Raw genomic sequence first — 26,555 nt, forward strand, 5'->3', positions numbered from 1 at the left:
CCGTTTCCACCCTGGAGTTCTGGAGAGCACCGGAAGCGTTTTTCATCTATACACTCATCTTGTGTCGTCTAGTGCCTACCTCGGGTAACATCACCCTCCACAGCACATCCGCAAACACAAAGACCCCGACTACGTATGTGACTATCCCAATTCACTTCACCGTGCACAAAATCGCCTATGCCTACCACAGCACGCCCACAAGCAACACACGCTACGGTTAAACCCAACGTTCGGGATCCCGGATCTCGCCCCGAACTAGCGATTAGCGTAGCGCGGCGTGGGGTCCAAAAGCCGCGCCAGCACGCGCCCCACTCACTGCCTTTGCTCCAAGCTTTTGCAGCTTGTGAAAAGCAGGAAAATCCATGTCGACGGGCTAACCCCTGCCTGGCGTGCCATGGCCGCGAAGATTGCCGCAACAGGTATGATGCTGCGAGCCAGGTGCACAGGTGGGTACCTGATGAACAAGACTAGACTCATGTGGATCATTTCCTGTCTTCTCGATGGGGAACTGGGACTGGGTGCAAGGGTAAGGAACGCGCCAGCTCGCAGACGTCGACCGATTCTGATTCGGGTGTTTGCTGCCGGCTTGGATCGTCTTCGTTCGGGATGGATTGGAAACTGGATTGGGACCGGAGTTGGCGTTGGGTGAGGCGAGATGAGTCTGATGCATGTGGGACGGGATTTGTTTCGGGGAAAGAAACCTGGAGCTTTGTCGGGTCGCTTGTCGCATGTCGGGAGGTCTAGGGGAGGACTTGGCATTGCTTTGAGCATGTACACGCGGTGCTTCCTATCAGCATGTCATCGCAAGCGTTGGTGTAGTAGTATTAGTTGTGTCGATGTCACTCCTTTCCGACAGACGCTCTTAACGCGATGATTACCTCAAGCACAGCGACACGGTAACATGTCTTTTCTAACGATGAACGAGGGACACTCGCTGAGACGCTCAAAATGAGGCCTGCAAAATTACATGTTTCGTCGCTTGAACAACCTCACAACTCAGCATCTGTCAAGTAAAGAGACCATCTACCCTTTCCATCTCCGACCGCCAAGCAGATTTCCCGACCACGAATCGGTTTCCGGAAGAGGAGACACCCGCCTACGATCCGCAGTTTCGATTCGAAAAACACTAGAACAGCGCTATACGAGTCGTCCAAGTAGTGCCCTTCTTCCGCTCGACCCTCAGATATAGTACTTGTGACACCAACACCAGCGCCGGTCAGTTTCAATGCCACACCAGCAAAAACCCCACAGGGCGGGCCGACACTCGCCACAGCTACCCTTCTAGCCACACCATTATTTCCACGACTAAGTTGTTGGTTTTGAGATCGCCAGTTCGCTATCGGGTGACTAGAACTCACCCGCATCAACACTAGATTTAAGCTTTACTCCGACGTACTACGTACTCTTAGCCAGCAATCGCAGCGACCGCCACATTATTGCGCTATCGCGAGATCTAAGGATGGTTCAGAGCCGGTGTGAGTGTGATAGTTGCTGAGTCGTGAGATTATAGTGCGTTGACGTAGCAATGGATGAATATTGTGTCTTGGGTAGTACAACAAGCTGCATGAAACGACCAGCACGGTACCGAAGGCAGAACTTTGTCGGATTAATCCGCACCATGAAGTTTGATTGAGGAGCTTGCGAGATAGTATTAGACTGGTTATCGGATTTGCATCTCAGTCATTACAGGTGGGCAGACTTCGTGTCATATGTCTGATGTGCCTAAAACCTTACTATGTAGGTAAGCGCTTACAGAGAAGCTCATTAATGATGAGTTGCATCGTATACTCTACGTAGAAGTATGCATAGCTTTCGATCTTCTTAGCCCTCTAGAAGAAAATATAGCAGCGAATTCCTCTGGGATAGATTTTACTCTGGATCTAATCCAAGATGAGTATTTACCGTCTCTAGTGCTCTTGTTGTGGACGAAATATTCTCCTCCAACCCTTGTGCCCTCAAAGCACTTTGTCGTCTTGGTTGGAACTTGGCCTGGATCTCAAGGCACGGCCGGTCGGACGAAGATGGCCAATGTGTGTACCATGATGATACTGGCAAAATATTTTGAATGGGCCTATGCTTTCGCATCGCAGAGCCAAATTATCCCTTGAAGTGTCCCGAAGACTCGTTGTTTCCCTTCTTGGATAATTGTGTCCATGATCTACAGCTCTCGCCCAGCATGTGAGGCATAGGTGCCGCCCAGCGCCAATCGCACATGGGCCGAAGTCAGTCTCGTTAGTCTCGTCGGTAGAATATGGTCTTATGAGATAGTTGGTTCAAGTGTCTCGTTGACACCCCGGCTTTGTCTATCTCTATGGCCTCAAGTGCCCGACGGTCTGAAATGCCCATTGCCTGGCCATTCTGAGGGTACATCAGGAGTATTGATGAACTCCCAGAAGCCATATATGAGGCATATGAAGATGAACACGACCAAGGCTTGTCCAAACCATTCAGGAAGTGCGCGATGGGTGGACTCGACTTCGCTGCTCGCTATGGAGGATTCCTCGCTATATGGTCGGAAGGTGCCATAGCCTGGTGGCGCACCGGTCATCCCAACGGCGTCATCGTAGGATGGTGGAGGCTCGTCGGGCGGAGAATATTCAGGAGGCGGCAGGTGTACGGGCGAATTATGGTCATGGTCAGGGTCATGGTGGTGGTGATGATGGTCAGGTTGGAAGGTGTCGGCCGGTGGTGGGGCAGGTGGGGGATCGTGTGAGGCCTGCTGCGGTCAGTTATGGGCAAGATGCGACGACGATGAAGTAATCACCGGTGCTGCGTCGTGCATGTTGCGCTGGCCTCGATGATTTGTAGGGCGACTGTCTAGGCTCCATGGTGTTGTAGCTGATGTCGCGTGCGGCGCGCGTCGATGACGGGCATGTCCCACGGCACGGACCCCTTCGCGCCGAAGTGCTTCGTGTCCACGGTCGCAATGGTCTTGGTAGATGGCCAGGCAGCGGATTATATGCTCAACACCACCACGACCAGGAGCAGCATGTCCAGCGCCCTGCCATTGATACACGGACACATCGATACCTGCCAGACACAGTATGTCGGCTGATCCCACTGCTAACCTGCAGGTCTTCTCACCACCGGGCTCTGGCCGCTCAAGTCCAGCACCGCGGTCGGCGCGCCATGCAGCCGAAGAGCGTATGTCTTCTTTCTGGGTCTGGGACTTCGTGCAGCTAACCGTAACAAAACAGCTCTGTACAAGAAAGACAAGAACTTCCGACGATATGCGGCCGGTGTCGAACGCGCTCTCGCCCTCTGGGACACTGCACAGCAGGAATGGGCCGACTACATATCATTCTTGGGACGGCTGCTGAAGGTCAATACCGCCATGCTACTCCCAACATGAGACAAAGCGCTTATACAAACCACCGTCCAGGCCCTGCAAGCGCATCCTCCAGAGATACCCGCCATACCACATAGCGATACTGTCGCACTGCGATTAGCGCAGTGCTTGAATCCAACACTGCCCTCGGGCGTTCACCAGAAAGCTCTCGAAGTCTATGACTACATCTTCTCTACCATCGGTGTATGCCTGCCTCCCTACGTCAGCCCAGCATAAGCTGACCCATGCCCAGAAAGATGCACTCGCCCGTGACCTCAACCTCTACTTCCCAGGCCTTGCTTCAGTCCTCTCCTTCGCCTCGCTCTCGGTCCGCCCCCTCTACCTCTCCGTATTCGAAAAGCACATCCTGAAGCTTGACGGAGCTGCACTCCGCCCGGCCTTGAAAGCAATCATACTTTCTCTCCTACCTGGACTAGAAGATGAGACAAGCGAGGACTTTGAGCGCATGGTTTCTGCAACTGAAAGGTTGCGGACCGCCGTGCAAGACAATTCACACGAGACAGCCGATTCCAAGACGGCCAGTGCCTCGTCTCACTTCTGGCAATGCCTTTTCCTGGCAACCATTACGAACCCTTCTAGGAGGCAAGGTGCACTTGCTTTCCTCGTACGTCGCCTGCCCAAGTTCGGACGGCCAGAGCGGCGCAACTCTCCTTCTGACATCTCTACGCCCTCAGGAACATTGTCCGAGGAGGCGGAGGCAGCTACATCGCCAGAGCCTGGTCTCCTTATCCGTTGCTTCGAATCAGGCCTATCAGATCCTCAAATACTCATTCAACGAGGCTTTCTCGATCTGTTGGTCAGCCATCTACCTCTCGACTCACCCGTCCTGCAGGAGCGTGTTGGCAAAGGGGATTTGGAACGACTTGTAGCTGCCGCTGCCAGCGTTGTGTCGCGCAGAGACATGAGCTTGAACCGCCGGCTCTGGGCATGGTTCTTGGGCCCAGAACCCACTGCTGTTGAGGCCAACGATGGGGTCACATCTCCAACAACGGACAAGCACAGTACGACAGTAGATCCTTCAGCACACCAAGCCGCCTTCTTTTCGCGATACGGTCTCGAGGCGCTCACAAACAGTGTCCTCAAGATGATTAATCGTCGTAGCGCATCACCTTCCGAGCGAGCACGTCCTTTCCGAGTCTGTTTATCTCTCATGGACCGATGGGAAGTAGGTGGGTTGATTGTACCCGAGATCTTCCTGCCCGCTTTACGAAGCGTTTACTCGTACAGCGAGACTGCACCCAAGGACCAAGTCGACGAAGTCATGAGAAGTGCTAGCGCATTCTTCGATGGCGTCGATAGCGGCCTCATTTGGGGCAAGCTGATTCACCTCATCACGTCTTCTTTGCAGACAGATGGGGCAGTTAATGATGAAGCTTTACAGAAGATGAAGTTGGCCAAGTTCGTTCTAGCCCGCTTCAACCTCAAGGAAGAAGATATGTTGCTGCATCACATGCCTTTAATGGTGCTTTCGTCACTTGTGTCCTTGAATGAAAGCTCCGGAAAGACCCGCAAATCACCAGCGGGCGCAGAAGTCATGAGTCTTGCCCTCGAGATTGCAGATTCACTTGTGCAGATAGTGCCAGACCGGTCGTTTCGAGGCGATCAAGCAACGGACCAGCAGATATCTGCAGCCCTCAAGATACCACGATCCACTGTGACCCAGCAAATCCGGGCATTCTACGAAGAATCTCAAGGAAGTCTTGATGCAGCTGACCCCCCTTTCGAGCCACCACTGCTTGGTCAAATCGTGCTTCGTGAGGCTTCCTGCATGTTCACAGCATCCATCCAGTCGACGGACTCTGAGATCTCTGTAGAGATGCCTTCCAAGATTTTGTCTAACCTGGTATTCAAAACGCAATGCTTAAAGGCCATTGAGGACATTGATCTCACTACCATGCTTGCAGACATTCTCCAAACGTCTGACGAGTCTAACAAAGATCTTTCGTTCTCGCACTTAAGTGCTGTTACGACTGTTTTGCTGGCACTTCAGACAGCACTTGCGTCGAGACCTCATATCACCTCTAGCCAATTGCCTGAGCTCATCCAACCTTTAGTTCAGTACTTCTGGCAATATCTCTCGCCGACATTGCCCAAATATCATGTCGAAACGGCACGCTCCTTGCTGCAGCTGCATTCCATTGCACCTACAAGCCGGATGGTTGAAAGTGCCATTGCTTCTATCATCGTGGAGCAGACAGGCCGCGATTCTATCTCCAACAACTCTCCCGACTGTGCCCGACGATTTGCGACACTCTGGACGCATATCATGCACGAATTGAACTTGCAGTCAGAAAAGCGTGTGACCATTACGCGCCGACCGAGTGGTAACGTCACGCAAGCCCCAACGCCCGCTGGTGACTTTCATTCTGTTTTGACAAGGCCGCTACTCTTACTTCTGGACACTCTGACAGAAGAGGGCTCTGAAACCTCGACATTCATGCAAAACTGGTTGCCAGACTTACCAAGCTTGAATAGAGTCTTTGAAGTACTTGCACTACACATCCAATCGCTCAATTGTCTCCTAGCTTCAAGCAATCTGGCACCTACCAAGGGGTCGCAGGAACGACCACCGCACTCTAGAAGAGATGATACAAAAGAATGCCTGTACTACCTCAGACACGTCTTTAATGTCATCAAAAGACCAACACACTTCACTTGGGTAACTCTTGCCGAAGTAACTCTTACGTGGCCAGAACCATCATCATCGCGAATTTCCATCCAGGAGTGGCTCGTACGTACCTGCTTGACCACATTGTCGCTTCGAGCCGGTACTTCGGAATCAAACCTGGAGCCCCATATACACGAACTACACCGACTGTCCGTCTCCGTCATATCGCAAATCTATCGTAGTCCATTTGCTCCGCCACTTCGAGACTTGGAACTTGAAGTACCCTTGATGGCAAGACTACGATCAGCAGGCCCATCTTTGCAAAGTCTTTTACTAGATGCAGAGTTGGCCGCACTGAAACTCCGTCTTACCCGTCCACCAGAGCCCGCACCAGAACCAAAACCTCCAAACCACCCAGCGAACCGGTCACGTCTGTCATTAGCTTTGAACAGAGATTCGGAAGACAATACACCAGCGCCCATACCTCCACCTCCTCAGCTTGTTGAGTGCTTGAAATTCGGGTTTTCCTCCCCAGCTAGTCGTTTGGTCCTTGATGACTGGATTCAATTCCTCGTTGAGGTTTTACCAATGTTCGCTGATACAATATTCCAAAACCTCCTTCCGCTTGTGGAATGTCTCTGCAAAGAGATCAACCTTGCATTTGAGCAGCTCAAGTCAACATTCGCCAAGACACAAGTCGTGCCGACAGTATCTCCAGAGTCCACTCTGATATCGCTCATGAACGGTTTAGAGCAGATTTTGGCCAAGGCACACGAGCGTTTGACAACACAAGAGACGAGGGTGTCGGCCAGCAAGTCCCCGGAGCAGCCTCAGGGCTTCTTCAGCAACGTGGTATCTGGCCTGATTTCGTCTGATACAAACCAAACTCGCACGCCAACCGCGAACAGCAGACTCTCAGTTCTCCTATGCTTCCAAGACACGGTCCGTATATGCTTTGCGATATGGTCATGGGGACATATGCTAGAAGTACAAGACCATACGTCAGCATCGTCGTTCTCTTACACTTCTCTGCGCATGCGCAATCGAGCCCGCCGTACATTAGAACATCTCTTCGCTGCGGAGGCACTGGAATGTCTAGAGACATTGGTAGTCCTATGGGCGCATGCGACCCCTGATGATACGCAAGGACCAGCTATTACAGGACTTCTGAATGTCCTCAACGGGTCAAAGCCAAAGCACACAATACCTGCGATTTTCAACGCCGTGTACAGCCGGACCGATCCTGGGGCTTTGGACACTAATCGACAGTCAACACTCACCTCTGATCTTACCGACGCCGAACTAGTCGCCTTCTTGGTTGAATATACGACTTCTTTAGAGGACGATGCTATGGACGAGATATGGCAGGATTGCACTCTATTCTTGCGAGACGTGCTTGCGAATCCCCTCCCACATCGACAGATTCTGCCTACGCTGTTGGAGTTCACCGCTGTCATAGGTCAGAAGGTTGATAACACTAACTTCGGAGAGCAGCGGAAGATGCGGAGAGAGCTAGCAGTAAGTATATGTGTTCGTTCGATGTAGAGGTGCTAATCACGTGTACAGGATATCTTTGCTAGAATCCTGACTGCGATCTTCACAACACGCTCCATGGGCTATTTGCAAGACTCAAATCAAGCTGCAAGTGAAAAGACCACTGCGATAACCAACGGCATCCGCGCACAGAAGCGAGCAACTGACGTTGTTTCTATCCTCACCACCATTGTACCAAAACTGTCGATCATTCTGGTAGAAAATGATCGTGTTGCAAAGGTCGTCTCTGACATCTCTGCATCTGTCATTGGCCCCACCTTCCGTGCAAAAGCGTTCCCTGAGAACGTATCGAGGAACACGTTGGATCTGCTTCAAGGTCTTACCAAGATTGCACAAGGCAACAAGCTACTCAAGAAAGACATCTATGATGCCTTCAATGACCCCAAATTTTTCAATACACCGCCCCTTCTACTGAGAGAAGCTTGGCTGCCTATCCTCGCACAGTGGACCCAGTCTGACAAGGAGCGAGTCCCCGAACTACTATCACGGCTCTCAGCACCCACAACAGCTGGCCTCATGTTTGGCGTAGGTGCAACGTCTGCTCGGCAGGAAGCCGACCGGAAGACACAGCTTACATTACGTCGCATTGCGCTTCTTATTCTAGGTAGCCCTGAGGACGCTTTCACGCCGAACATACCCCAGGTTCTGGAGAAGGTTGTCGAGTTGCTTACCGCAACACCCGCGTCTTCTCCTTCGTCAATCACCCGTACAGATGTCATAGTGCTGTTACGTGCTATCATTCTGAAGACCTCACCTATTCACCTCGCGTTACTTTGGCCGGTTGTAAATGGCGAGTTAACATCTGGGTTATCGGCCCTCTTGCCAGACGCTCCGAACAAGGAACACTATAACAACGCCGGCATAATTCAGACATGCAAGTTACTCGACGAGCTAGTTGTTCTAGATCCCGATGACTTCCAACTTATGGAGTGGCTGTTCATCTCCGACACCATCGACGCCGTGTACAAGCCTGTCACACCACCGACGCTGATGTCTCTTACAGACGAGATCAACGAGGTTCTTACCAGGTCATCGACAGCACCTGCGATGCCTGTAACTGCGGTCAATGGATCAGATGCTGATGAGCCTAAGCGGACATTATTCCTAAATCCGCTCATCGAGGCTCTCGAGAAGGAAGAAGGCGCTGCGGTGCTGGAGATGACCAGAGGAGAGCTTGTGAATCGGTTGGTGAGACCATTCTTGGGCAACCTAGCAATGAATGCGTTTGAGGCGAGATATGGGGGTGGAGAAGCGGATTGGCAGGGTATTTGGGAGAGTGTGGTCAAGGATGCGGCAAGCTAAGCGTAGCGATGGTAGATGGAAGGGTATAACAGGAAACTGTTCTGGGCCGATGCTGGTTGATGGCATGGTACAGATGAGATCTTCTAGCTGCAGGGTCTGACGCTTTATCTCAGAAAGTGCAAGACCATGTGTGCGGAGAGGGTCGAATATGTCGATCCTGCTTAGCGCCTTATACGTTAGATATCTCTCAAATTTCGTCATGTACCAACACAATTGTCCAAACATCTATCATGTTGTGGCTCTCAAATTTTACACATGATGCTCAACCTTTTCCACCTCGTCTTTTACATTGGTACCCTACTTGTCTTCATGTTTCCAGCGTGCATTCCAGTCTTGAGGGTTGTGCAAAATTCGAGTACAATAGATTACAGATCGGTCAAAATGATACATACGACCATAGGACACTGAAAATTAGGCTTCCCGTCCGCTCAGCCATATACAAGCAGTGTACCGGCGGATTAGTAGTTAGGTGGGTGACCACTAGCGAATCCCCACTGTTGTATGTTTTTGCCCATCTTTTATTTTTGATGCGATAACGTACATTATATATCCTTCTCTTTTTCGCAGGTCCGCTTGCGGTGGACAGTTGGTAGAAAGAAATCATTGATTCGGTCGCTTGTGAGATACTGGTCCTATTGCAAGCTATAGCTTTTGTAACGACATCAGTGGTCTCCTCTTGTCCTTCATCGCCGGCACATGAACGCTCGTGCATTGTAGCAAGTTAAGCTTGTTACAGATGCAAGAAGTATCTCCTATGCTTTTGGACGGACACAAGGTAATTAAGTTTTTGCCTTATTTTCCCGTCTTGTTTCGGCCCCGGATTTTGCTAGAGATGGATCTAACGACCTCCACGAGGCGGCAGGGTAGGTAGCAGCTGAACAGACACGTGGTATGTATACCGTTAAGCTTTGGCAAAGCTGCTGTGAGGCCCCAGATATTTGTTGGTGCGGCTTGAACGCTGGGTAGTGGTAATGCTTGGTATGCGGCTTGCAGTGTCTTGGAGTCCTACGCGAGCATCCCTTTGGCCGTTTACCTATGTTGGCAGGGTACGAGGTGGTTGTATGATTGGTCGCATCATGCTTGCCTACTTGTGCAGGAGCATTCATGTTGTGATGAGCAAGGTGTCTTCTTTATCCCAGAGAATAGATGCCTCATTCTGATTCGTCTTCCTCGTCGTCTTCATCCTGCATAATGGCTTCGCATTGCTCCCTGAGCTCTTGTACGCCAGCGACACCTTTCCACTTGTCGAGTATCCTACTGACCTCTTGCCACTCCTTTTCTGCGTCGTCGTCTTGGTCTCGATCTATCATGTCCTGCAGACGTCGCGGTGTGTCCAATACCCACCTGACCGTGTCTTGTTGTCTCCGCTTCTTGTTCATGTCCAGTTTGTCTTTCTCATCTTGCTCAACACGTATGCTTATGCCTAATCCTTCTTCTTTTGACTGATGGCTACCCTGTAGCGAGGATGATAGGGAAGCGGCTGTCTCGGCGATGTGTGATATGGCGGGGCCGAGGGTATGCGTAGTCGGTGCGAGAGGGTCCATGTTGCCGCGCATGCGTCGGATGGTGCTAGTTGCGGAGAGCAGCTTGGAATAGTTGTCGTAGACCAGGGACTTGCGATCGCTATCTAGATTCCTGATCTCTGAAGCAGCATTAGCTTGTGATCTACCCGCTACCATGTTCAGAGTCATAGCATACGAGATACCAAGTCTGCCTCTACCTTCAAAACGCCCTTCAGGCCTTCTTTTGCAAGTAAACTCTCTACGAAGGCTTCTGCGTTGAAGTCGGCAGCGTCGAGCTCTGTGAGTGTCTCGTCTTCTTCTGGCCCAAGCTGTGTTGCTGAAGATTCTTCGGATATCCTGGCATCTGGTGTTGCGTCTCTGGGAGCATTCTTGAGGCCGTAGAATTCGCGAAGAGCGGCGCGGTTTCGGCGTGCGGCTGGGGGTGGGCGATGCGACGAGCTGCTGTCGATTGAGGTGCGGGTTAATGAGGGGCTGCGGACTGAGGAACTGGCGCGGGGAGAGGCTATAGTTGACATGTTGTAATGTTGTCTCTTTGAAAGTCTTGTGAGGTTTGGCGGATGGGATGATGTTGAAGCTTGAGTTTCATGTGAAGGGGCCGAGGCCACAATTCGTGAACGAACGCCCCACGTCATTCTACGCGTCGCGTTTCCCACACATCTTTAGCCTTATCCGCGAAGAAGCAAACCCACGCACATACTTCACATAATTCCAATTGATTACCGGTATGGCAGCTAATATCGCAGCTGAGCTAACACAGCACCTAAATGCGCGACATCTCTATCCTACCGCAGCATGGCTGCAAGGCTTCCTCTCCACAACCCGACCGAACACGCCATTGCCCGCCATCAAGCAGACCGCCCACTTCCGCCTACTAGCCACCGACATTACCACGTCGCTCAGTCAACCTGCAGCCTCCTTGTTTCCCAATGATGTACTAAAAGGCACCATCCAATCCCGCATCGTCTCTGGCCCGATTGTCTGTCAAGTGCTTGACGTCGAAGACATTGGCCACTCGCGTTGGTCCCAGGTCGAATCCATCGAAGCGCAAGAGCGGGGCGAGATGACAAAAGGGAGAGAGATTGTGCGCGTTGTAGAACAAGAGAACGAGGGGACTGCTGAGGCTGCAGCACCCATGCAGAGCAAAGGTCCTTTCAAGCTGCTACTGCAGGATGCTAAAGGACTCAAGATCTATGCCATGGATCTGCGAGGAATCGATGGGCTCAACACCAACATGGCCATGGGTGCCAAACTTGTACTGCGTAATATCGATGTAAGAAGAGGCGTCGTTATGCTTGAGCCGAGCAATGTTCAGATGCTAGGCGGAAAATTGGAGGCACTTGACAAGGCTTGGAAAGAGGGGAGGAAAGAAAGGCTTATGGCAGCGGCTAAGGTGACAGGATAGGTGGCGGGGTACTAATGTCTTACGATTGCAGCCTGGTCTTCCAGATCCGAACATGAACCTACCGATCTTTGAACAACGTCACCTTAAGGATGTTTTGCGATACTTGTGTTGGCGTATTGCAGCATCGTCATCATATCCTTCGGGTGACAAGATTCGGAGATCAGAATTACCCGCATGCTCGTGATGTCGGAACGGAATACAGGGTAAGTACTTGCAGTGGGTGGTTCATACCCGGCTCTACTCGACGAGGCTAACATGTATCTACAAGTTTGGTCATCATACAACACGCGATTCCCTTGCTACATCGGCGAATAACGGATGTCCTATTTGCCAGACGGTTTGGAATAGATTGTGCAGTCATGAACAGGAATCCTTCCATACTGCTGATTCAAGAGAGGGTGAGGTTTCTCCAGCTGAGACTCCTGCGCTTGCATTCGTTACGACTGCGGAGTTGGGGCACTGGGCAATGCCTAATACATTCAGCTTGGCGATACGCTACAATCCCGTGTTTGTAGGTTACGACAAGTGGAACATGTTCATCCTAGAGCCGGATGAGAGTAAGTCTTGCCACAGTAGAACACACTTGCGCTGACCATCGAACAGGTTGTACGCTATCTCTGGATTCCGATGTACAATCTAGCTTTACCAGTGACCGGACTTCTTCAGCTGAATCTATGCAGACGGCCGCCAAGTGGTTGCAAGAGTGTGCCAGTTCACATCAATCTTGCAACACATCTGAGGGCGGTAGCACTTGGTACCCAACGCGTCTCTTACACCTGGCCGACCCTATTGAAGACAAGAACTACATTCGGCTCATACGCACAGCACGAGAACCACCAATCGGTCCTTATGCTACTTCAAGCCATTGCTGGGGCAACAACATGCCTCTCAAGCTCACCCAAGCAATGGAATCTGAATCTAACTTTTGTTTCCCATTGGCTGATCTACCCAAGACTTTCCAAGAGGCCATTGAGGTATCCAGACAATTGGGAATTCTCTACCTGTGGATCGATTCACTGTGCATAATTCAAAGTGGAGATGATCGTCAAGACTGGTACCGAGAAGCAAGCTCGATGGATATGGTATATACAAACTCTCACTGTAACATATCTGCGACAGATGCAGAGGATAGTACGAAGGGCCTTTTCCGACACCGTGCCCCTCTGTACATTGGCCGCCCGCGCGTCAAAGTCAACCTAGACGATGTCCAGTCAGACACTGGACATGTGGAGTGTCTGATGACCGACTATCTCCTCCGGACACATGTCCTACTGCACTCGCCTCTCGACAAACGTGGCTGGGTTTTCCAGGAGCGTTTTCTTGCACCACGAGTTCTGCATTTTTGTCAAGACCAGTTGTTCTGGGAGTGTCGAGAACATACTGTATGTGAGACCTTTCCTCAAGAGCTACCGCTTGTGTGTCTATATTATACTTCAGCATTTCTCAAATCTGAAGCAAAAAACCGACAACGCATTGCACAACAGCTTGACGGGAACAGCATAGGTGAAACAAACTGGGAGGACTTATGGACCACGTTGGTCCGGACGTACAGTCCCAGGAACCTGTCGGTCCCAGGGGACAAGTTGGTTGCCCTTTCAGGTGTGGCTAAGCATGTGATGCCTTATATCAAAGACGCTTATGTCGCTGGCATGTGGTGCAGGAATCTTGAGAAGTTCCTAATGTGGCATGTAACTGGCCCCAAGCCACGCCCGCCTAGTTACCGCGCGCCATCCTGGTCTTGGGCGTCTGTGGATGGACTAATACAGTACACTGGTCGGGCCACACAGGAAATTTTGATACATACCGAAGATGTTGTACTTCACTACGCAATTGAAGATATCACAGGAGCGGTGACAGGTAGATGGTTAGATCTGCGTGGCTGTCTCAAGCCTATGAGATTGCAAGGTGTCAAACACGACGAAGGTATAAGCTGGTACATGGTGTTTGGCAGTACTATCGTCTATAAACAGAACGTTAAGGGCCCAGAACAACGAATACACGCCTCCCTCGATACATTGTATGATGATGAGGTAGCTTTCGATGACGATCATACACAAGAGCGACTGTTCTTTATGCCTGGGCGGTTAGTAGGTAAATCGGATGAGGGTACTATCTTATGGTGCCTGCTTTTCAGGCTTACAGAGTCCAACGACGATGTGTTCGAGAGGATTGGAGTGGCTCGCTGTTCTGCAGATGACAAAAAGGAGATGCTGTTGGCAGAACTGGACGAAGGTACAAGGGCTCGTTTACCGTGTATGCGCTACGAGAACGGGCTTCATACAATCCGGATCGTCTAGAACGCCATCTAGCCTTAGCCAAGCACGCCAAACAATACTTCAGGACTTTGTCCTCTTTCCGCATGAAGAAATCGAGATCCCTGGATCCCCTTCTAGATTTTGGCAGCGCGCCTCTGACGAGCACTTGGCCCAAATAGTGCTGAAGTTCAGGGTTCAAGTCAGGGTCTGAGGCGTAATAGCGGGGGTGGCCGCGCCTCGGCCAGTCCCAATCATCTGAGCACGCGACAGCCAGGACACGCACAGTCAGCCGGTGACGTAGCGCGAGGGAATGTATATCACAACCCCAAATGCCCCGCGGACGTAAGTCCGACACGTCAGATTACCATCATCTGAATATCCCAACCTAGTCAACCTTGAATTAACCTATAGCATCAGTTATGGCTACTACCGACCACACGGCGCAGTTCCAGGGTACGACTACGTTGCCCCATTTTTGTGCTATTCTCCAACGGCGTTGTCGCCGGTTGTGTAGCAATGTACAAGCACACGTACGCTAACACAATATAGAGCCTCCCGTCAATGGACTTCCAGGAGCTACAAGCACTACTCCATCTCACGTTGATGTTGATGGCCCGTCCCGTGACGACATCGACCTCCAATTCCAAGGTCCGTACTCGTCCTTGCGTCCATATCCGATTAGCGTCCTTTTACCACTCAAATTTGTTGCCTACTCACTCGCACAAATATCTGACAAAGATACTAAAACATCTCCATAGAACCTATCGCTCCTGAAGCCTCTACTTCTACATCTACCTCTACATCTACCGAAGATGACAACAATTCGCTTCAGAAAACTACTACTGAGAAGCTCAAGGATGCTGTGAAGAAGCCATTTACCAGCTCAGACAATACTTCCAACTCGCAAACGTTAGGCGAGAAGGACATTACCAGCCCAGAGATGGCCGCTGCAAATGAAGTCCTCGCAGACAAGAACCTGAAGTCGCCGTAAGTAAGGAAGAACGGACGAGGCGAAGGAGGGAGCAATGAATGTGGGGCGCGAAATTGATACCCGAAGAATAGGAGCATGGGTCGCGACAGAAGATACTGTGCACATTTCAAATTCACGAAAGCATGTTAAACGGAGTTGTGATCTTTAGGGCAGGTCCAACAATAGTCATTTAAATCAAATCCATCTGTTGCACGATAGATCGACTAAGAGCACAAGCTTGTTGACCAAGTGTACAAGGGTTCATCACGAAGATATCATTCAGTACTACCGAAGTTCAAAGCAACAGAGCACGGCATATCCAAGTTTCAATTTATACAAGAAATAGTATATTCAGACCAAAACGGGTATAATTGTGTCTATAAAGAAACGAATCCGCGACACACGCAGGCGTCGCTCTTCCTTCCTGACCATGATCGCTCGACCAATTTTCACAATTCCACCCACACAACCAAGAGCAAAGTCATGATCATCATGGTCAAACCACCGATACAGAAACGAAATACCCCAGCCTTCTAAGCAACAGGTGCATGCAATGCTGTCTGGTTGAGATACAAATCACACTGATGCGGATGCTGAAGACAGTACTTTGGCATCAGCGGGCTAGCCTGTACACCAACAGCAACCAGGTATTCCCTAAAGTTGAGAATACGCTGTGTCAGTTCCGTGGTCCTCTTGTTGCCATTCTCATCCTTGTTACCACTCCAGACAAGTTCTGCGAGTGCAGCGGCACGCGGCCACAATTTCTGAGATACAACTACAGAGTCGACTTGTTCGGACCACAGAGGTGCGATGGCGCCCTGTACAAGCGCTTTCTGGCTGTCGGTCAGGTTGAAAGTGAAATCGTAGTCGTAGATGCGTTGCCATGTCTTGTATGGTGCACACCAAGAACCGCCTCCGCCGCCCCAGTTGAAGTTAGGAGAGCCGTCTGTCGCATTGGGGTTAACCATGACGTTGTACCTGGGATCGTTTCCAACCCAGCCTCCATATCCGCAGTCGAGGTACATGAAGTCGGAACTGGAAACGATGACGCGGTAACCCTGTGCGGTGAGATTGCTAATGTGATCAAGGCCGTTGTTCCAAGCTTGGAGGACAACGTCTTTGGGGACAACGCCAGTAGCAGCCACATCAGCGGAGAGCTTGACATCTTCCCACATGACGAAAGTCTTGTTTGCCTGCGCGCGGAAGTTTGGCAGGGCTCGGTCGACCCAGACTTGGTAGAGATCGCCCATTGACTTTCCACTATTGAAGAAGGCGAGGGCGGCAGATGAGAAGTTATTGCAGTTTGCAAAGAGTTCGTCGCCGCCAATGTGAAACCAGCTGTCTGGGAAGACTTGTGTCATTTCCTTGTACACCTTGGCCGTAACTTCGTAGGTCTTGTTGTTGAGGATATCAAGTTGGCCTGGGTTGGGTTCTACGCCTGTATGAAGTGCCCAGTTGTCGTTAGACCACCAGCTGTGTTGGCAAGTGAGTAGGGACTCGTCGATTTGCGCCCAACCGGAGCTGGCGTGGCCGGGCATGTCAATCTCAGGGATGATTCGCACACCACGTGCGGCGGCGTAGGCGACGACCTCCTTCAACATGTCTTGGGTGAAGACCTCGTTGGCGGAATAGGCGTCTTCGGTCATCTCAGGGAAGGCGTTAATCTCCACAGGCCAAGATTGAGAATCAATAAGATGCCAGTGCAGGACGTTGAGCTTGGAAAGAGACATTCCATTGATCTGTTCAAAGATCTTGGCTTTTGTGATGAAGTTGCGACCAGTATCTATCATGATTCCACGGACTGGGTAAAGTGGCGCGTCCTCGATGGCGACGGGTTGTTCGATAACCATGTTACCAGAGCCATCATTGATAACAATTTGCTGCAGTGTTGTCAAGGCATGGAGGGCGCCATAGACGGTTCCCGCGGTAATGTCTATGGTATCCGAACCAGCTGCGAGGTCGAGAGTGTAGGATTCGTCAACACCATGTTGGAGCTGAGCATGGGCGTCGGCAACATCAACCTTGACCTTGGTGACCGTACCGGTGCAATTTCCTCCCGGTGGCGCACTATACTGCCTCCTGCTCTTTCTCGACGCACCGGTCGGGGTCGGAAAAGGCTGAAACGATGTAACCGGGGCTTCAGTGGCTGCGGGAATCCATTTCAGCTCTGCGATTGTCTTGGTAACGCGATCGAAGGCGGCAGAAAGCACTTCATGGTTGGGCGCATCGAGTTCGACGGATCCAAAAGAGAAGCAGCCAGAGTCGCCCCAGGTGATGCTCGTGGGTTTGGGAAGAGGGTTGGCGGCGACAGCATCAGCTTGTCCAACGAACAAGGCTGAGGCCGTGACCACGGAGGCCAGTATGAAATCGCGCATTGCTGTGTTTGTTGTTGTCCTGGTCGAATCCGTATCGAGAAAGCAAGCAATGGTTGCAAGGAAGGACGGGAATGCTTGCGGATATAAATACTACACAACCACGCGTAGTGAATCAGCAATGAATCAGGAATCCATCTACTGCGTCAACACAACGTGGGGAAGAGAGGAAAGACATACTCGAGTTCCGCACTGACGAGTTCAGCTTTCCCACCCCAGCTAGGCTATTCACTTCGCAGGCCCACAGATCATCAAGCGCATGATGCACTACCGGGAAGCGCCCCTTTAGTGAGATATTAGGTTAAGCCAGCCACTTATTTGCTAAGCCTTGCTGCATGTCCAGCTCTCGAGAGCCTCTCTCTGCTGCAACAGCGTCCCACGCTCGCCTGTCCGTGCCGCCCACGGCTTCACACCCGTACCGCATTCCTTGTGGCTGCTGTCGTGCTGTAACCTACCCCTCCTCTTTTACTTATCCATGCGACCCCTATACGAAGTGCGCGTTGCTAGCTGCAATACAACGCTCCTTTTCTGTATCTTGAGATATAGTCATGGTTACCCTGCGCGTTGACGACCTGCACCTAGTGGGTTGGCTCATGATCTACCCCAAGTACGGGCTAGAGTGAAGGTGGGTGATGATCCCCACCACCCGGCCGCAGATGGGTCCTGCGCTAAAACAAACGGCTGTCACCCCAGCATGCATGTCTTGTGCTACCTCACTTGCTCTTTCTGTTGTGACATACTTGTCTTGACACTCTGAGGTAGGCATGCATTTGGGGCTCTTGTATGACAGCTGCGATATCGACAGTGTTGAAGGATGCAATCAAGAGCTGATAAGCAGATGCTTCGGAGATTTTGGTGGATCCGCGAATGGTGGCGGCGCCGCCATGGATCCTTCCGAGCAGCGAGCGCGCGGGCTGATACGTTGTGCGGAATGGCGAGTACTCGGCTGTCCACATGTCTCATCAAACAAGAGGACTCGCGTTGTCGCTGCATGGCAGAAATCCGTCACTTGTCTAAGATTGTTGTCACGAGCCATCAGAGTGTATCACCAATTAAACTGTGTATATTTGTAGCAATCAAATAAGCTTCAGCTTGCTTCCTGATGCGACAGCCACCACCAGCGGCAATGCTACGGTCTCCTCCAAGATGACGTTGTCATGTCTTCTGCCGTCCTTGCATAACCGTGCCGTTTTCGCCGTTTGCCCATCAGTTTCAGATCATCGTCAGCGTCGGTTAGCAGACTTTATAGTCGGGCCGCGTGTTGAAGCATCCAAGCTAGGATACACAAGCGATGTTTAAGAGCTACATAAGATATAGGCACACGGTTCTGCTGATATCCAAGGCTAGCTAGTTTCCAAGTAGAGGTCCGCCAGAAGCAGAGGGAGCAGCAGCAGTCTCATTTGAGGACGCATCAATAGCTGGTTTCATCGCAGTCGCTGGGCGGAACTCTTCCTTAATCTTGTTCCAATCTGGTGCTGGCAAGCTCAGCAGCTTACAAACATCTCTCCGCCTCTTCCTGAAATCATCGTACAGGCCCTTCCATATTCGTCTCTCAGCGCATGTTCCCTCGTGGCTGCCTCCACAATCCGGCTGCATATCCCTCAATGACTCTTCTGACCACATGACCATGGGAGAAGGCAGCGGTCGATCACTGAACTGAACAATCTTTCCCTCTTTGTACACTTTCTCGGCGTCCCATGTCTCATTCGCACCGCCCAGATAGTCCGAATGGTCGTGGCGCGTGAACTCTGCAGTACGAAGGGCGTATGGTCGGTGTGGAAGCACTAATGCGCTCTCCTCGAAGCGTTCGTTAATGATCTCCATGTCAAACCTATGCATCTCGACCAGCATAGGGTCACCGCCTTCCAACATGCGCTTCTTGAACTTCTCTAACTCGTCAAGACTAGGCTCAATGACCATAAGCGTTGTCGATAGTGGCCAGGGTTTGCTATCCGTCCAATATGCGCGTGGCATCGCTACCGGAGTGTGAGGGAGGAGGAAGAGCTCATCTAGGGAGTCAAGGAGTGTGATCTCCGATTCTAGGGCGATGACGCGGTCGTAGTACTCGAGGCCGAAAGCTAGGAACTTAGTGACGCTCTCATCCCATTTCCACCCATCTACAATGCTGTTAGCCATGTGCTTGTGTTGTCTCGCCGCATGGGTAAGTGGTTGGGTAATACATACTCTCACTACGACCAGCCACTTCAAGTAGCTTCACAGGATGAAGCTTCGCGTTGTATGTATCGCGTGCTAAAGTAAGCAGTTGACTGTCCCGGTCCTGGGAGCTATCTACTTTGGTATCCCAGTGGTCGGGATAGAAGAGAACGCGATCTGCTTTGCTGCCGAATCGAGCGAGCGCTTCCAGGACCATAACTGCATGACAGAGTTCCCCGCGATCGGTTGCATACACACTGTACGCATAATTTGACCAATTGACCTTTATATTATCGCCAGTTCCAGGTGCAGGTGTTGCGTTGCGCGATGGATACAGAATCCAGCAGACGAAAAGGAAGCCAACTAGATAGTATGCGTGGCGGCGGCGCAGGCGGAATGATGGGAATTCAGCCTCGTTCGCGAATTGAGGCAGCTCGTCTGACCGTCTTCGACGCATTGTACGGGTGAAGTTTGCGTGTTGTTGACATTTTGGAGCGACTGCTTTGGTTGTTCAGCTGCCAGGCGCCGACTGGTGACGCGAAGTCGCGGAATTACCGTGCAAAACTCCGAGCTTGCGACGCATTCTGCATTGACCTTACCATGCTTATTTGATCTTCACGCTCGAGCATTAGTCAACCTATCACAGAAGCTTTGGTTGGTCGCTTGAATTGGCTTGGATATTTGATGACAGTGGTCTCAGCCCTCTGTACTGAGTAGCATTACAGCAGAGTTAATGAGATATGGTATGTGCAGTAAACATGCTGATGTTGTCCACAGAGATCGAGTCACAGCAAATCGAAGAATTGGATGTTGATTTGACAAATGCATTGTATCATTGTCGTATGCCTGGGTCACTTTTGTGGTATGGTATCAAAAATCCCAAACGCCGCAGCTGTGCAAACTCCACCGGTCCCGAGATGGCTAACTCTGGTGGGAGACATGATCCTCATTCAGCTATGTAGCACCCTCTATGGCATGTATCGTTCCATCGTGATCGTTGAACACTTCTTAGTGCTAACGCTTACTCCTCAGGAATCTCAATCTCGCCGGCCTTGATGTCGTCGGAGATGTCCTTGGGGCTGCGGCCATCGACCTTGCAGCCAGTGGAGAAGGCAGTTCCGAGGATCTCAAGAACGGTACCCTTCAGGTCCTTGGCCATGGACTTGAAGCGCATGGTGCGGGCAATGCTGATGATCTCATCGAGAGGAACAGACTTGGTGTGCTTGATGTTCTTCTCCTTCTTGCGGTCTCGGGGAGGCTCCTTAAGGGCCTTGATGACGAGGGAGGAAGCGGAGGGAACGACGGAGACGGCGGCTTGACGGTTTTGGATGGTCAACTTGACAGTGACACGGAGACCCTTCCAGTCACCAGTGGCCTTGGCGATATCTTCACCGACCTCTGCGGAACGGATTAGCATTCGTGCCCAGACGCATTTCTTTGAAGAGGTTGTCGCATACTCTTGGGGGAAAGACCGAGAGGACCGATCTTGGGGGCGAGGGCGGATGAGGCACCGACTTCACCACCGGTCGCACGGAGGTGAATGACCTTCACCTCGGAGGGATCGAACTTGGGAGCTTTGTGGATGTAAGCGTATGGCGTTATAGGAAAGCCTGGCTATTGGAGATGTCGAGTTTTCGAGTGTTAGGAAACACCCGCATCTGGGTGTCCTAGCTACTCGAAAAGTCCGCGCATCCTCCTAAGAGCCGACCAGAAGGATGATACTCACGCATGGCTAGTGCTTGAGGTAGTCAATTGCTTCTGGTTGTAAAGAGTGACTGCCGTTATTTTGTCGTTCGAAAGTTCGTGAGAAACAGAAACCCGGAGTGGGGAGCAATATTGGTCGACCTGTGAGAGAAGCGAGCCTTGGCGGCACCTTCCCCGTTAGGCGATAGCACCTTCCAATGTTGCCTCCCCGATGGAGACCGACACCAATGCTCCACATTACTTGCCTCGCTACTTTGAGCCAATGTTCTTTGTAAAACAGCCAACACCCCAAATGGCGACATCTCAACCCGAGGTCACAATCGCACTCCAAGTCACAGAACAATCACACTTCGCGTGTCCAAGATGACGTGAATGAAGTCCCGCTTGGATAATGCGGGAAAATGTCAAGATACATACTATACAACTACAGTATCTCACTATAGATCGATCTCCAACCCATCTCATTACTTCCACGTCCTGAACAACGTATCTGCCAGCACCTCTTGCACAAATCACAGCACCACGACAGTACAAACATTACGGCCTTCATCACCCTGACAATCAATACGCCAATTCCATGGTAGCATCTCTCCAAATGTATTAATTCCTCTCAAAATTTAACATTAACCCTCTTCCCAAGCACATATTTTCGCATGCCTACAAAGAATGCTTGTTAAACCCAAAATCGACGGATTCTAAAGTAGCTAGCATAACGAACCATGGTACTTCAACCTCTTCCTAAACGTACAAAAAGACGATGTGAAAAATCGACTCGCTTCAGAGGTCGACTCAAGTCTCCCATATGTGTAACAAATGTTTCGGCGGTCAACTCTTCTGAAAACAAATACGAGCAGCGTCAGGATGAACAGACAAGAAACATTTCGAAGAAGCACGACAGCAGAACAACAGCGTCTGCACACGCTCAAGATAAACCGAAGACAAATGCTGCAGACGCTTCAACCCCAGCCGGACCGACCGAGGCCAAAGTGGAGAAACTGAAATGGCCGCTACCTCCATCCTCAATACATGATGGTCTGTTGTTCAGAAAAGTAGGATGATGTGACAGGGAATTTGGTAACTGACAATCCATTTCAGCTCTATTTACTCAAATATCTTAGTTTTTCGCATTTTCGCATTGGCAAATAAATGACTATTGTAAGCTCATCATGATGCCGATTAACATGCATGCGGTACAGGAGCTGGCATGCCTACTCTATAGCGACTGGGAACGACAACTCGCTGGTAACGCCAATCAATACTGCAACTCAATGGGATACCCTCAAGAGACCAAGACTTTGTCCAACCAAGACTATGAGCCTCGTCCCCTGGAAATACCTAATCCCTGAGCTGTGGGTGCGTTTTCTTCTCGCTTGCTCACGCTGCTCCTTCGTCCTGCAATTGCCGACACACTTTCACTCCTTGAACTGTCCATGCTCTGCCTCATGCTACTGGAGCTCGACCTGCGCCTAGCACGTCGTGCTTCATCGGGATCATGGGGATTGAGCCCACTTGCTCTTGCGAATAGATTGAGGATATCTGTGAGACTGATGACTCCGCTAAGTCTACCAGAGAGGCTGGCCCCTGGCATGGTGGACATTGCGGATGCAGAGATAGCTGGTGCAACAGCTCCAGTGCTGGCAAGGTGCGTCGGGGCGGTCGAATTGACAGGTATAGGACCTGCCATTCCGGGAAGTGGTGTGATTGGCGAGGGAGGAACAACGATCGCAGGTGTTATCGCAGGAGTTGATGGTCCAGATGATGCAGGCGACGGTGCATCGACGACCCACATGCGGTGCGAGCGAGTTGCAACCAGCTTAGCCACAGTATGCGCGAGGGTGCTGAATGGGTTGACGTGGAAGACGGGGAAGGAATCTTTGCCATCGTTGACTCCTCGCTCTGACAGGATGACGGATATGAAGTGGATACAGGATGAGCGAAGTAGTGGTAGGGAAGTGGATTTTGTCAGGAGCTAGAAATGGAGTTGTCAGCCACTGAGTACGCATGAGGGGCAGAAGAAACCTACGCGGACATCCACGTGTGATATGTTGCCGATAACGTTGTTCTGCGCGTCCAGGACTGGTAAAGACGATACGCCTTCGTTATTCATGAGCTCGAGAGCGGCCGCAAGAGGCTTATCTCCACTAAGTATCCAGTCAGTCACATGCCACTTTCAAATTGTGTCATACTAACTTGATGGCCAGGACTGTCTTGGATCCAAGGTTCAAGTCTTTGATCAGCTGCGAGTATAGCTGGTTGACACCTGGGAAGCTTGATCGGTTCTCCCAGAAGAACTGCACCAATCTCAACTGCGTCAGAATGCCCTTGACATTTGAGGTGCCTTGTTCTGCGACCAAGACCCTATGCACGCCGCTTCCAAAGACTTCTATAGCCTTGGACAAATCTGTTGTCTCATCGAGAGTAATCAAGGGCTCTTTCCTGCCGCCGACCTCCTTCACGTCCTTGAGTGGTATAGGCTTTCCTTCTCTTCCCTTCTTTGCAAGCTCATCAAACGACGCGATGTCGCCTTCTTCGGGGTGTGCGAGGCCGACAACAAGGAGGAGATAGGCGTTCAGGTCGCTGTAATCGAAAGTGCCGGTCGCATGTCGTGTGTTTGCGTCTTCGCGCAGAAGGACGACATTAGGAGCGCCGTGTTTGACCAGTATCTATGCAAGTCAGTTTCAGGTGCACAGAGACAACTGAATCCGACTCACGCTTGTCGCATCCTCAACACTGGTGTCGTATTCAACAAATCTGACTAGGTCAGGGTCGACTATCTCTCCAAGCCTGACTGACTTCCAATCGCGTCCCTGGAACTTTGGGTCACCGCCCTTGGTTGGTGGGTTGTTCAGGAGGTCTTGCAGAGCTTGTTGTGTGAGCGAAGGTTGCCGTGACGCGCGCGGTGATGTAGGCGTTCCTCGCATGTGTTCCGCGAAGCTCGAGCGGTGTGAAGAGGCCGGACTGGGACTGGAGCCCAGTTTGAGCGCTGTCGGAGGCGTGCGGCCTATGGAAGACACGGAGCTGTTGAGCGACGTCTCCTTTATGTCGATAGCTTCTTCGTTGCTGTGGTCGGCCATGGCGACGACGGCTATGTTTGGGGGAATGCGGGGCTCCGCAAGAAGTGTTTACGGGAATTCGTGGACGAGTATAAACGTGCACACGGTAAACAACTATGTGTTCTGGGTTTTGCACTTGGAGACGTGACAAGACCTCGCACAGTAGTCAGCTATCAGTTGGGCAGGACTGTTCGCGACATGTGAAGTGGAATGAGGTGGGGAGGGCGTGCCTGCAGGTGCAAAGCCCAGAAGATGGCCTTCTACCTGCCCAGAGCACTTGGGCCGCAAGCTGCAGAATGCGGGGTGTGATTCGCCGCATGCCATGACCATCAACAGTATCGGCCATGATGGCGCAAGGGCAGACACAGCCTTGCGGGGTTACAAAAGCACTACCGTGAGCGTTGGCGGCGGAGGGTCGCTCCAAGCCATTCAATGGCGCGCTCAACGTCATACTGAAGCGCATGGACACGGAAGCTGGGGGAACACGCCAATCGCTTAAGGTACATGACTCCAAGCAAGGATAATAATCATACAGCATCGCATTCGTAACTAATCTCATGTCCACGCAGCTCTCAGGCTACTCAATTTCCGCCCATACTAATTTCGTGACCAATTGTCAACAGTAGACAGACAGACATGCACGAACTTAACAGTTTTGCCCAACGCCCGCCTCAAAGCATGACTCGAGTGAAACAAAAAGCATTTCCCTAAGCGTCCTTCTGCTGCTCATAGTTCATACCAGCATCCTGGTCAGCTTGACGCTGTGCCATGTGCTCGCGAATGGCGTCTCCTGAAGTTGAGTCTCCGTCGCGGCCACTGGCAGGAGGCGCATGGCTAGTCGTGTCGACGACGTTGTCATCGTACGTCATGCCATTCATCATGCGTGCCTCTTTCTTCTGCTGCTCGATGCTGGACATGGTCTGTGTCGATCCTGAGCTGACAGGTACACTGACGCCTGACATGGGACTAGTCGGGGTTTGTTCTCGCAAGTAACCTGGCAGAGCGCTTGCCTTTCCGACAGCAGGGCTACCGAGTTGGCTATGCTGTCGAGCTGGTGTTCGCGCACCCTCACCAAAACCAACAAGGGAAGCAGCTTCGTCACTGAAGCCCCCCATGCTTGATGTGTCCATGTCCTGGTCCTCACTCATGCGATCGGGCTCGTAGACATCGCTGCCGCTTGCCCACGTTGTGCGACCGCCAACGGAGCCAGTCGCGCTGGCACTACCAACAGTGCTGCGCTCACGGAAGAGTTGCGGCTGGTTGTTTGCATCAAAGTAACCTGGAGGAGGGTTGGCTGCGCTCCCTGGGTTGAGTCCTTGAGGATTGCGACCCGAGACTGCAACGCGCTCCAGACCCGCTAGGCGCGAGATGCGGTCGGCACGTTCAGCTTCAGCAGGATTCCGGTGGTGGGGAAAGTGGCCACGATGTCCGTCTTTGATGGCAACAGTGGAGAGCTCAGACATGGTCGTCGTGACCGAGTTTGGGGTGCCTCTACATGTACAGCGTCAGTCTAACTATCTGATTCAGCCCCACCAAGCGCATGTGCCTTACGGAGCATCACCAGGCGTGTCTTCGCCGGACGGCGGAGGTGGCAGGTTGATCAAGGTAGGCGCATTGGTTGCCATTGCGAAGTGTGTGGTCTGAATTGGATCTTGGTGCGGTTCGTGGAGGGGTTTATAGTTCAGGAGAAGTAGTTTAATGTTTTAGGAAGTCTGATTACAAGGAGCCCGGCCCCCGTGACGAATGACGTAGCCGAAGTAGCGCTTCGAACAAAGCAAGAGCACGGGAAGTTGTTTACGTTTTCTTGTGATCAAGCCGACTTTTTCACACGATCGGGAGATGCAGTTCACAGTCGTTATCTAATTGGGATCGTCTTGTCGCCTCATTCTTGGGCGCTCTTGGGTGCTCCAGCCGTTGGCTAAGGCATTCTGGTCTGGATGCAGGGTCTTGCCCTAAAGCTAAGCGTACCGGTGATTCGCTACCAGGACAGTGGTTGCTTCACTCTGGCATCCTCGACTACCTCTTAGGCGGACTATTCCAAGGGCACTCTCATCCTGACTTATGCTTCTGATTAAACAACGAGTCAGCTACTATATTTGGTGGAGGCAGAAATCCACAGCTAATCTCGCAGACTCCAGCACACTAGCAGCTCACATAACTGTGCAGTTGGTTACGGGTTTATCCGTATACTTGTACTTGTAATGACTCTTGTGCCTCCTCTTCTTGCGTCTAGCGTCATAGTATCCACCATAATCGCTGATATAGCCATCGTCGTATCCGCCAAACCCATTATCGTGTATTATCGGTTC

General features: G+C 51.4%; 10 protein-coding genes across 10 annotated transcripts; 3 read left to right on the top strand and 7 right to left on the bottom strand.

Annotated features, from left to right (window-relative positions):
* Positions 1–2,317: 2,317 nt before the first annotated feature.
* Positions 2,318–2,782, bottom strand: J4E82_000846 (uncharacterized protein; the record flags this gene model as incomplete). Its single annotated transcript, XM_051727166.1, has 2 exons — positions 2,318–2,716; positions 2,765–2,782. The coding sequence occupies 2 exons, from the start codon at positions 2,780–2,782 to the stop codon at positions 2,318–2,320; spliced, it is 417 nt and encodes a 138-aa protein (XP_051592973.1).
* A 7,182-nt stretch (positions 2,783–9,964) lies between these two features.
* J4E82_000847 (uncharacterized protein) lies at positions 9,965–10,851 on the bottom strand (the record flags this gene model as incomplete). Its single annotated transcript, XM_051727167.1, has 2 exons — positions 9,965–10,455; positions 10,512–10,851. The coding sequence occupies 2 exons, from the start codon at positions 10,849–10,851 to the stop codon at positions 9,965–9,967; spliced, it is 831 nt and encodes a 276-aa protein (XP_051592974.1).
* Positions 10,852–11,060: 209 nt separating this feature from the next.
* Positions 11,061–11,738, top strand: J4E82_000848 (uncharacterized protein; the record flags this gene model as incomplete). The annotated part of the gene is made up of 1 exon (XM_051727168.1): positions 11,061–11,738. One exon carries the CDS (start codon positions 11,061–11,063, stop codon positions 11,736–11,738), a length of 678 nt encoding a protein of 225 aa, XP_051592975.1.
* Positions 11,739–12,204: 466 nt separating this feature from the next.
* Positions 12,205–14,035, top strand: J4E82_000849 (uncharacterized protein; the record flags this gene model as incomplete). The annotated part of the gene is made up of 2 exons (XM_051727169.1): positions 12,205–12,295; positions 12,342–14,035. The coding sequence occupies 2 exons, from the start codon at positions 12,205–12,207 to the stop codon at positions 14,033–14,035; spliced, it is 1,785 nt and encodes a 594-aa protein (XP_051592976.1).
* Positions 14,036–14,412: 377 nt separating this feature from the next.
* Positions 14,413–14,984, top strand: J4E82_000850 (uncharacterized protein; the record flags this gene model as incomplete). The annotated part of the gene is made up of 3 exons (XM_051727170.1): positions 14,413–14,446; positions 14,543–14,641; positions 14,752–14,984. 3 exons carry the CDS (start codon positions 14,413–14,415, stop codon positions 14,982–14,984), a joined length of 366 nt encoding a protein of 121 aa, XP_051592977.1.
* A 512-nt stretch (positions 14,985–15,496) lies between these two features.
* On the bottom strand, positions 15,497–17,338 carry J4E82_000851 (uncharacterized protein; the record flags this gene model as incomplete). Its single annotated transcript, XM_051727171.1, has 1 exon — positions 15,497–17,338. The coding sequence occupies one exon, from the start codon at positions 17,336–17,338 to the stop codon at positions 15,497–15,499; it is 1,842 nt and encodes a 613-aa protein (XP_051592978.1).
* A 1,344-nt stretch (positions 17,339–18,682) lies between these two features.
* J4E82_000852 (uncharacterized protein) lies at positions 18,683–19,946 on the bottom strand (the record flags this gene model as incomplete). The annotated part of the gene is made up of 2 exons (XM_051727172.1): positions 18,683–19,452; positions 19,520–19,946. 2 exons carry the CDS (start codon positions 19,944–19,946, stop codon positions 18,683–18,685), a joined length of 1,197 nt encoding a protein of 398 aa, XP_051592979.1.
* A 564-nt stretch (positions 19,947–20,510) lies between these two features.
* RPL12 (60S ribosomal protein L12) lies at positions 20,511–21,219 on the bottom strand (the record flags this gene model as incomplete). The annotated part of the gene is made up of 3 exons (XM_051727173.1): positions 20,511–20,887; positions 20,947–21,063; positions 21,216–21,219. 3 exons carry the CDS (start codon positions 21,217–21,219, stop codon positions 20,511–20,513), a joined length of 498 nt encoding a protein of 165 aa, XP_051592980.1.
* A 1,283-nt stretch (positions 21,220–22,502) lies between these two features.
* Positions 22,503–24,267, bottom strand: SDS23 (cell separation during budding; the record flags this gene model as incomplete). The annotated part of the gene is made up of 4 exons (XM_051727174.1): positions 22,503–23,162; positions 23,217–23,334; positions 23,384–23,856; positions 23,905–24,267. The coding sequence occupies 4 exons, from the start codon at positions 24,265–24,267 to the stop codon at positions 22,503–22,505; spliced, it is 1,614 nt and encodes a 537-aa protein (XP_051592981.1).
* A 686-nt stretch (positions 24,268–24,953) lies between these two features.
* J4E82_000855 (uncharacterized protein) lies at positions 24,954–25,871 on the bottom strand (the record flags this gene model as incomplete). The annotated part of the gene is made up of 2 exons (XM_051727175.1): positions 24,954–25,737; positions 25,798–25,871. 2 exons carry the CDS (start codon positions 25,869–25,871, stop codon positions 24,954–24,956), a joined length of 858 nt encoding a protein of 285 aa, XP_051592982.1.
* Between the last annotated feature and the right edge of the window lie 684 nt (positions 25,872–26,555).

Source organism: Alternaria postmessia (assembly GCF_024291825.1).
Source record: "Alternaria postmessia strain BMP 2775 chromosome Unknown scaffold_3, whole genome shotgun sequence".
In the NCBI taxonomy this organism is placed as follows: Eukaryota; Fungi; Ascomycota; class Dothideomycetes; order Pleosporales; family Pleosporaceae; genus Alternaria; species Alternaria postmessia.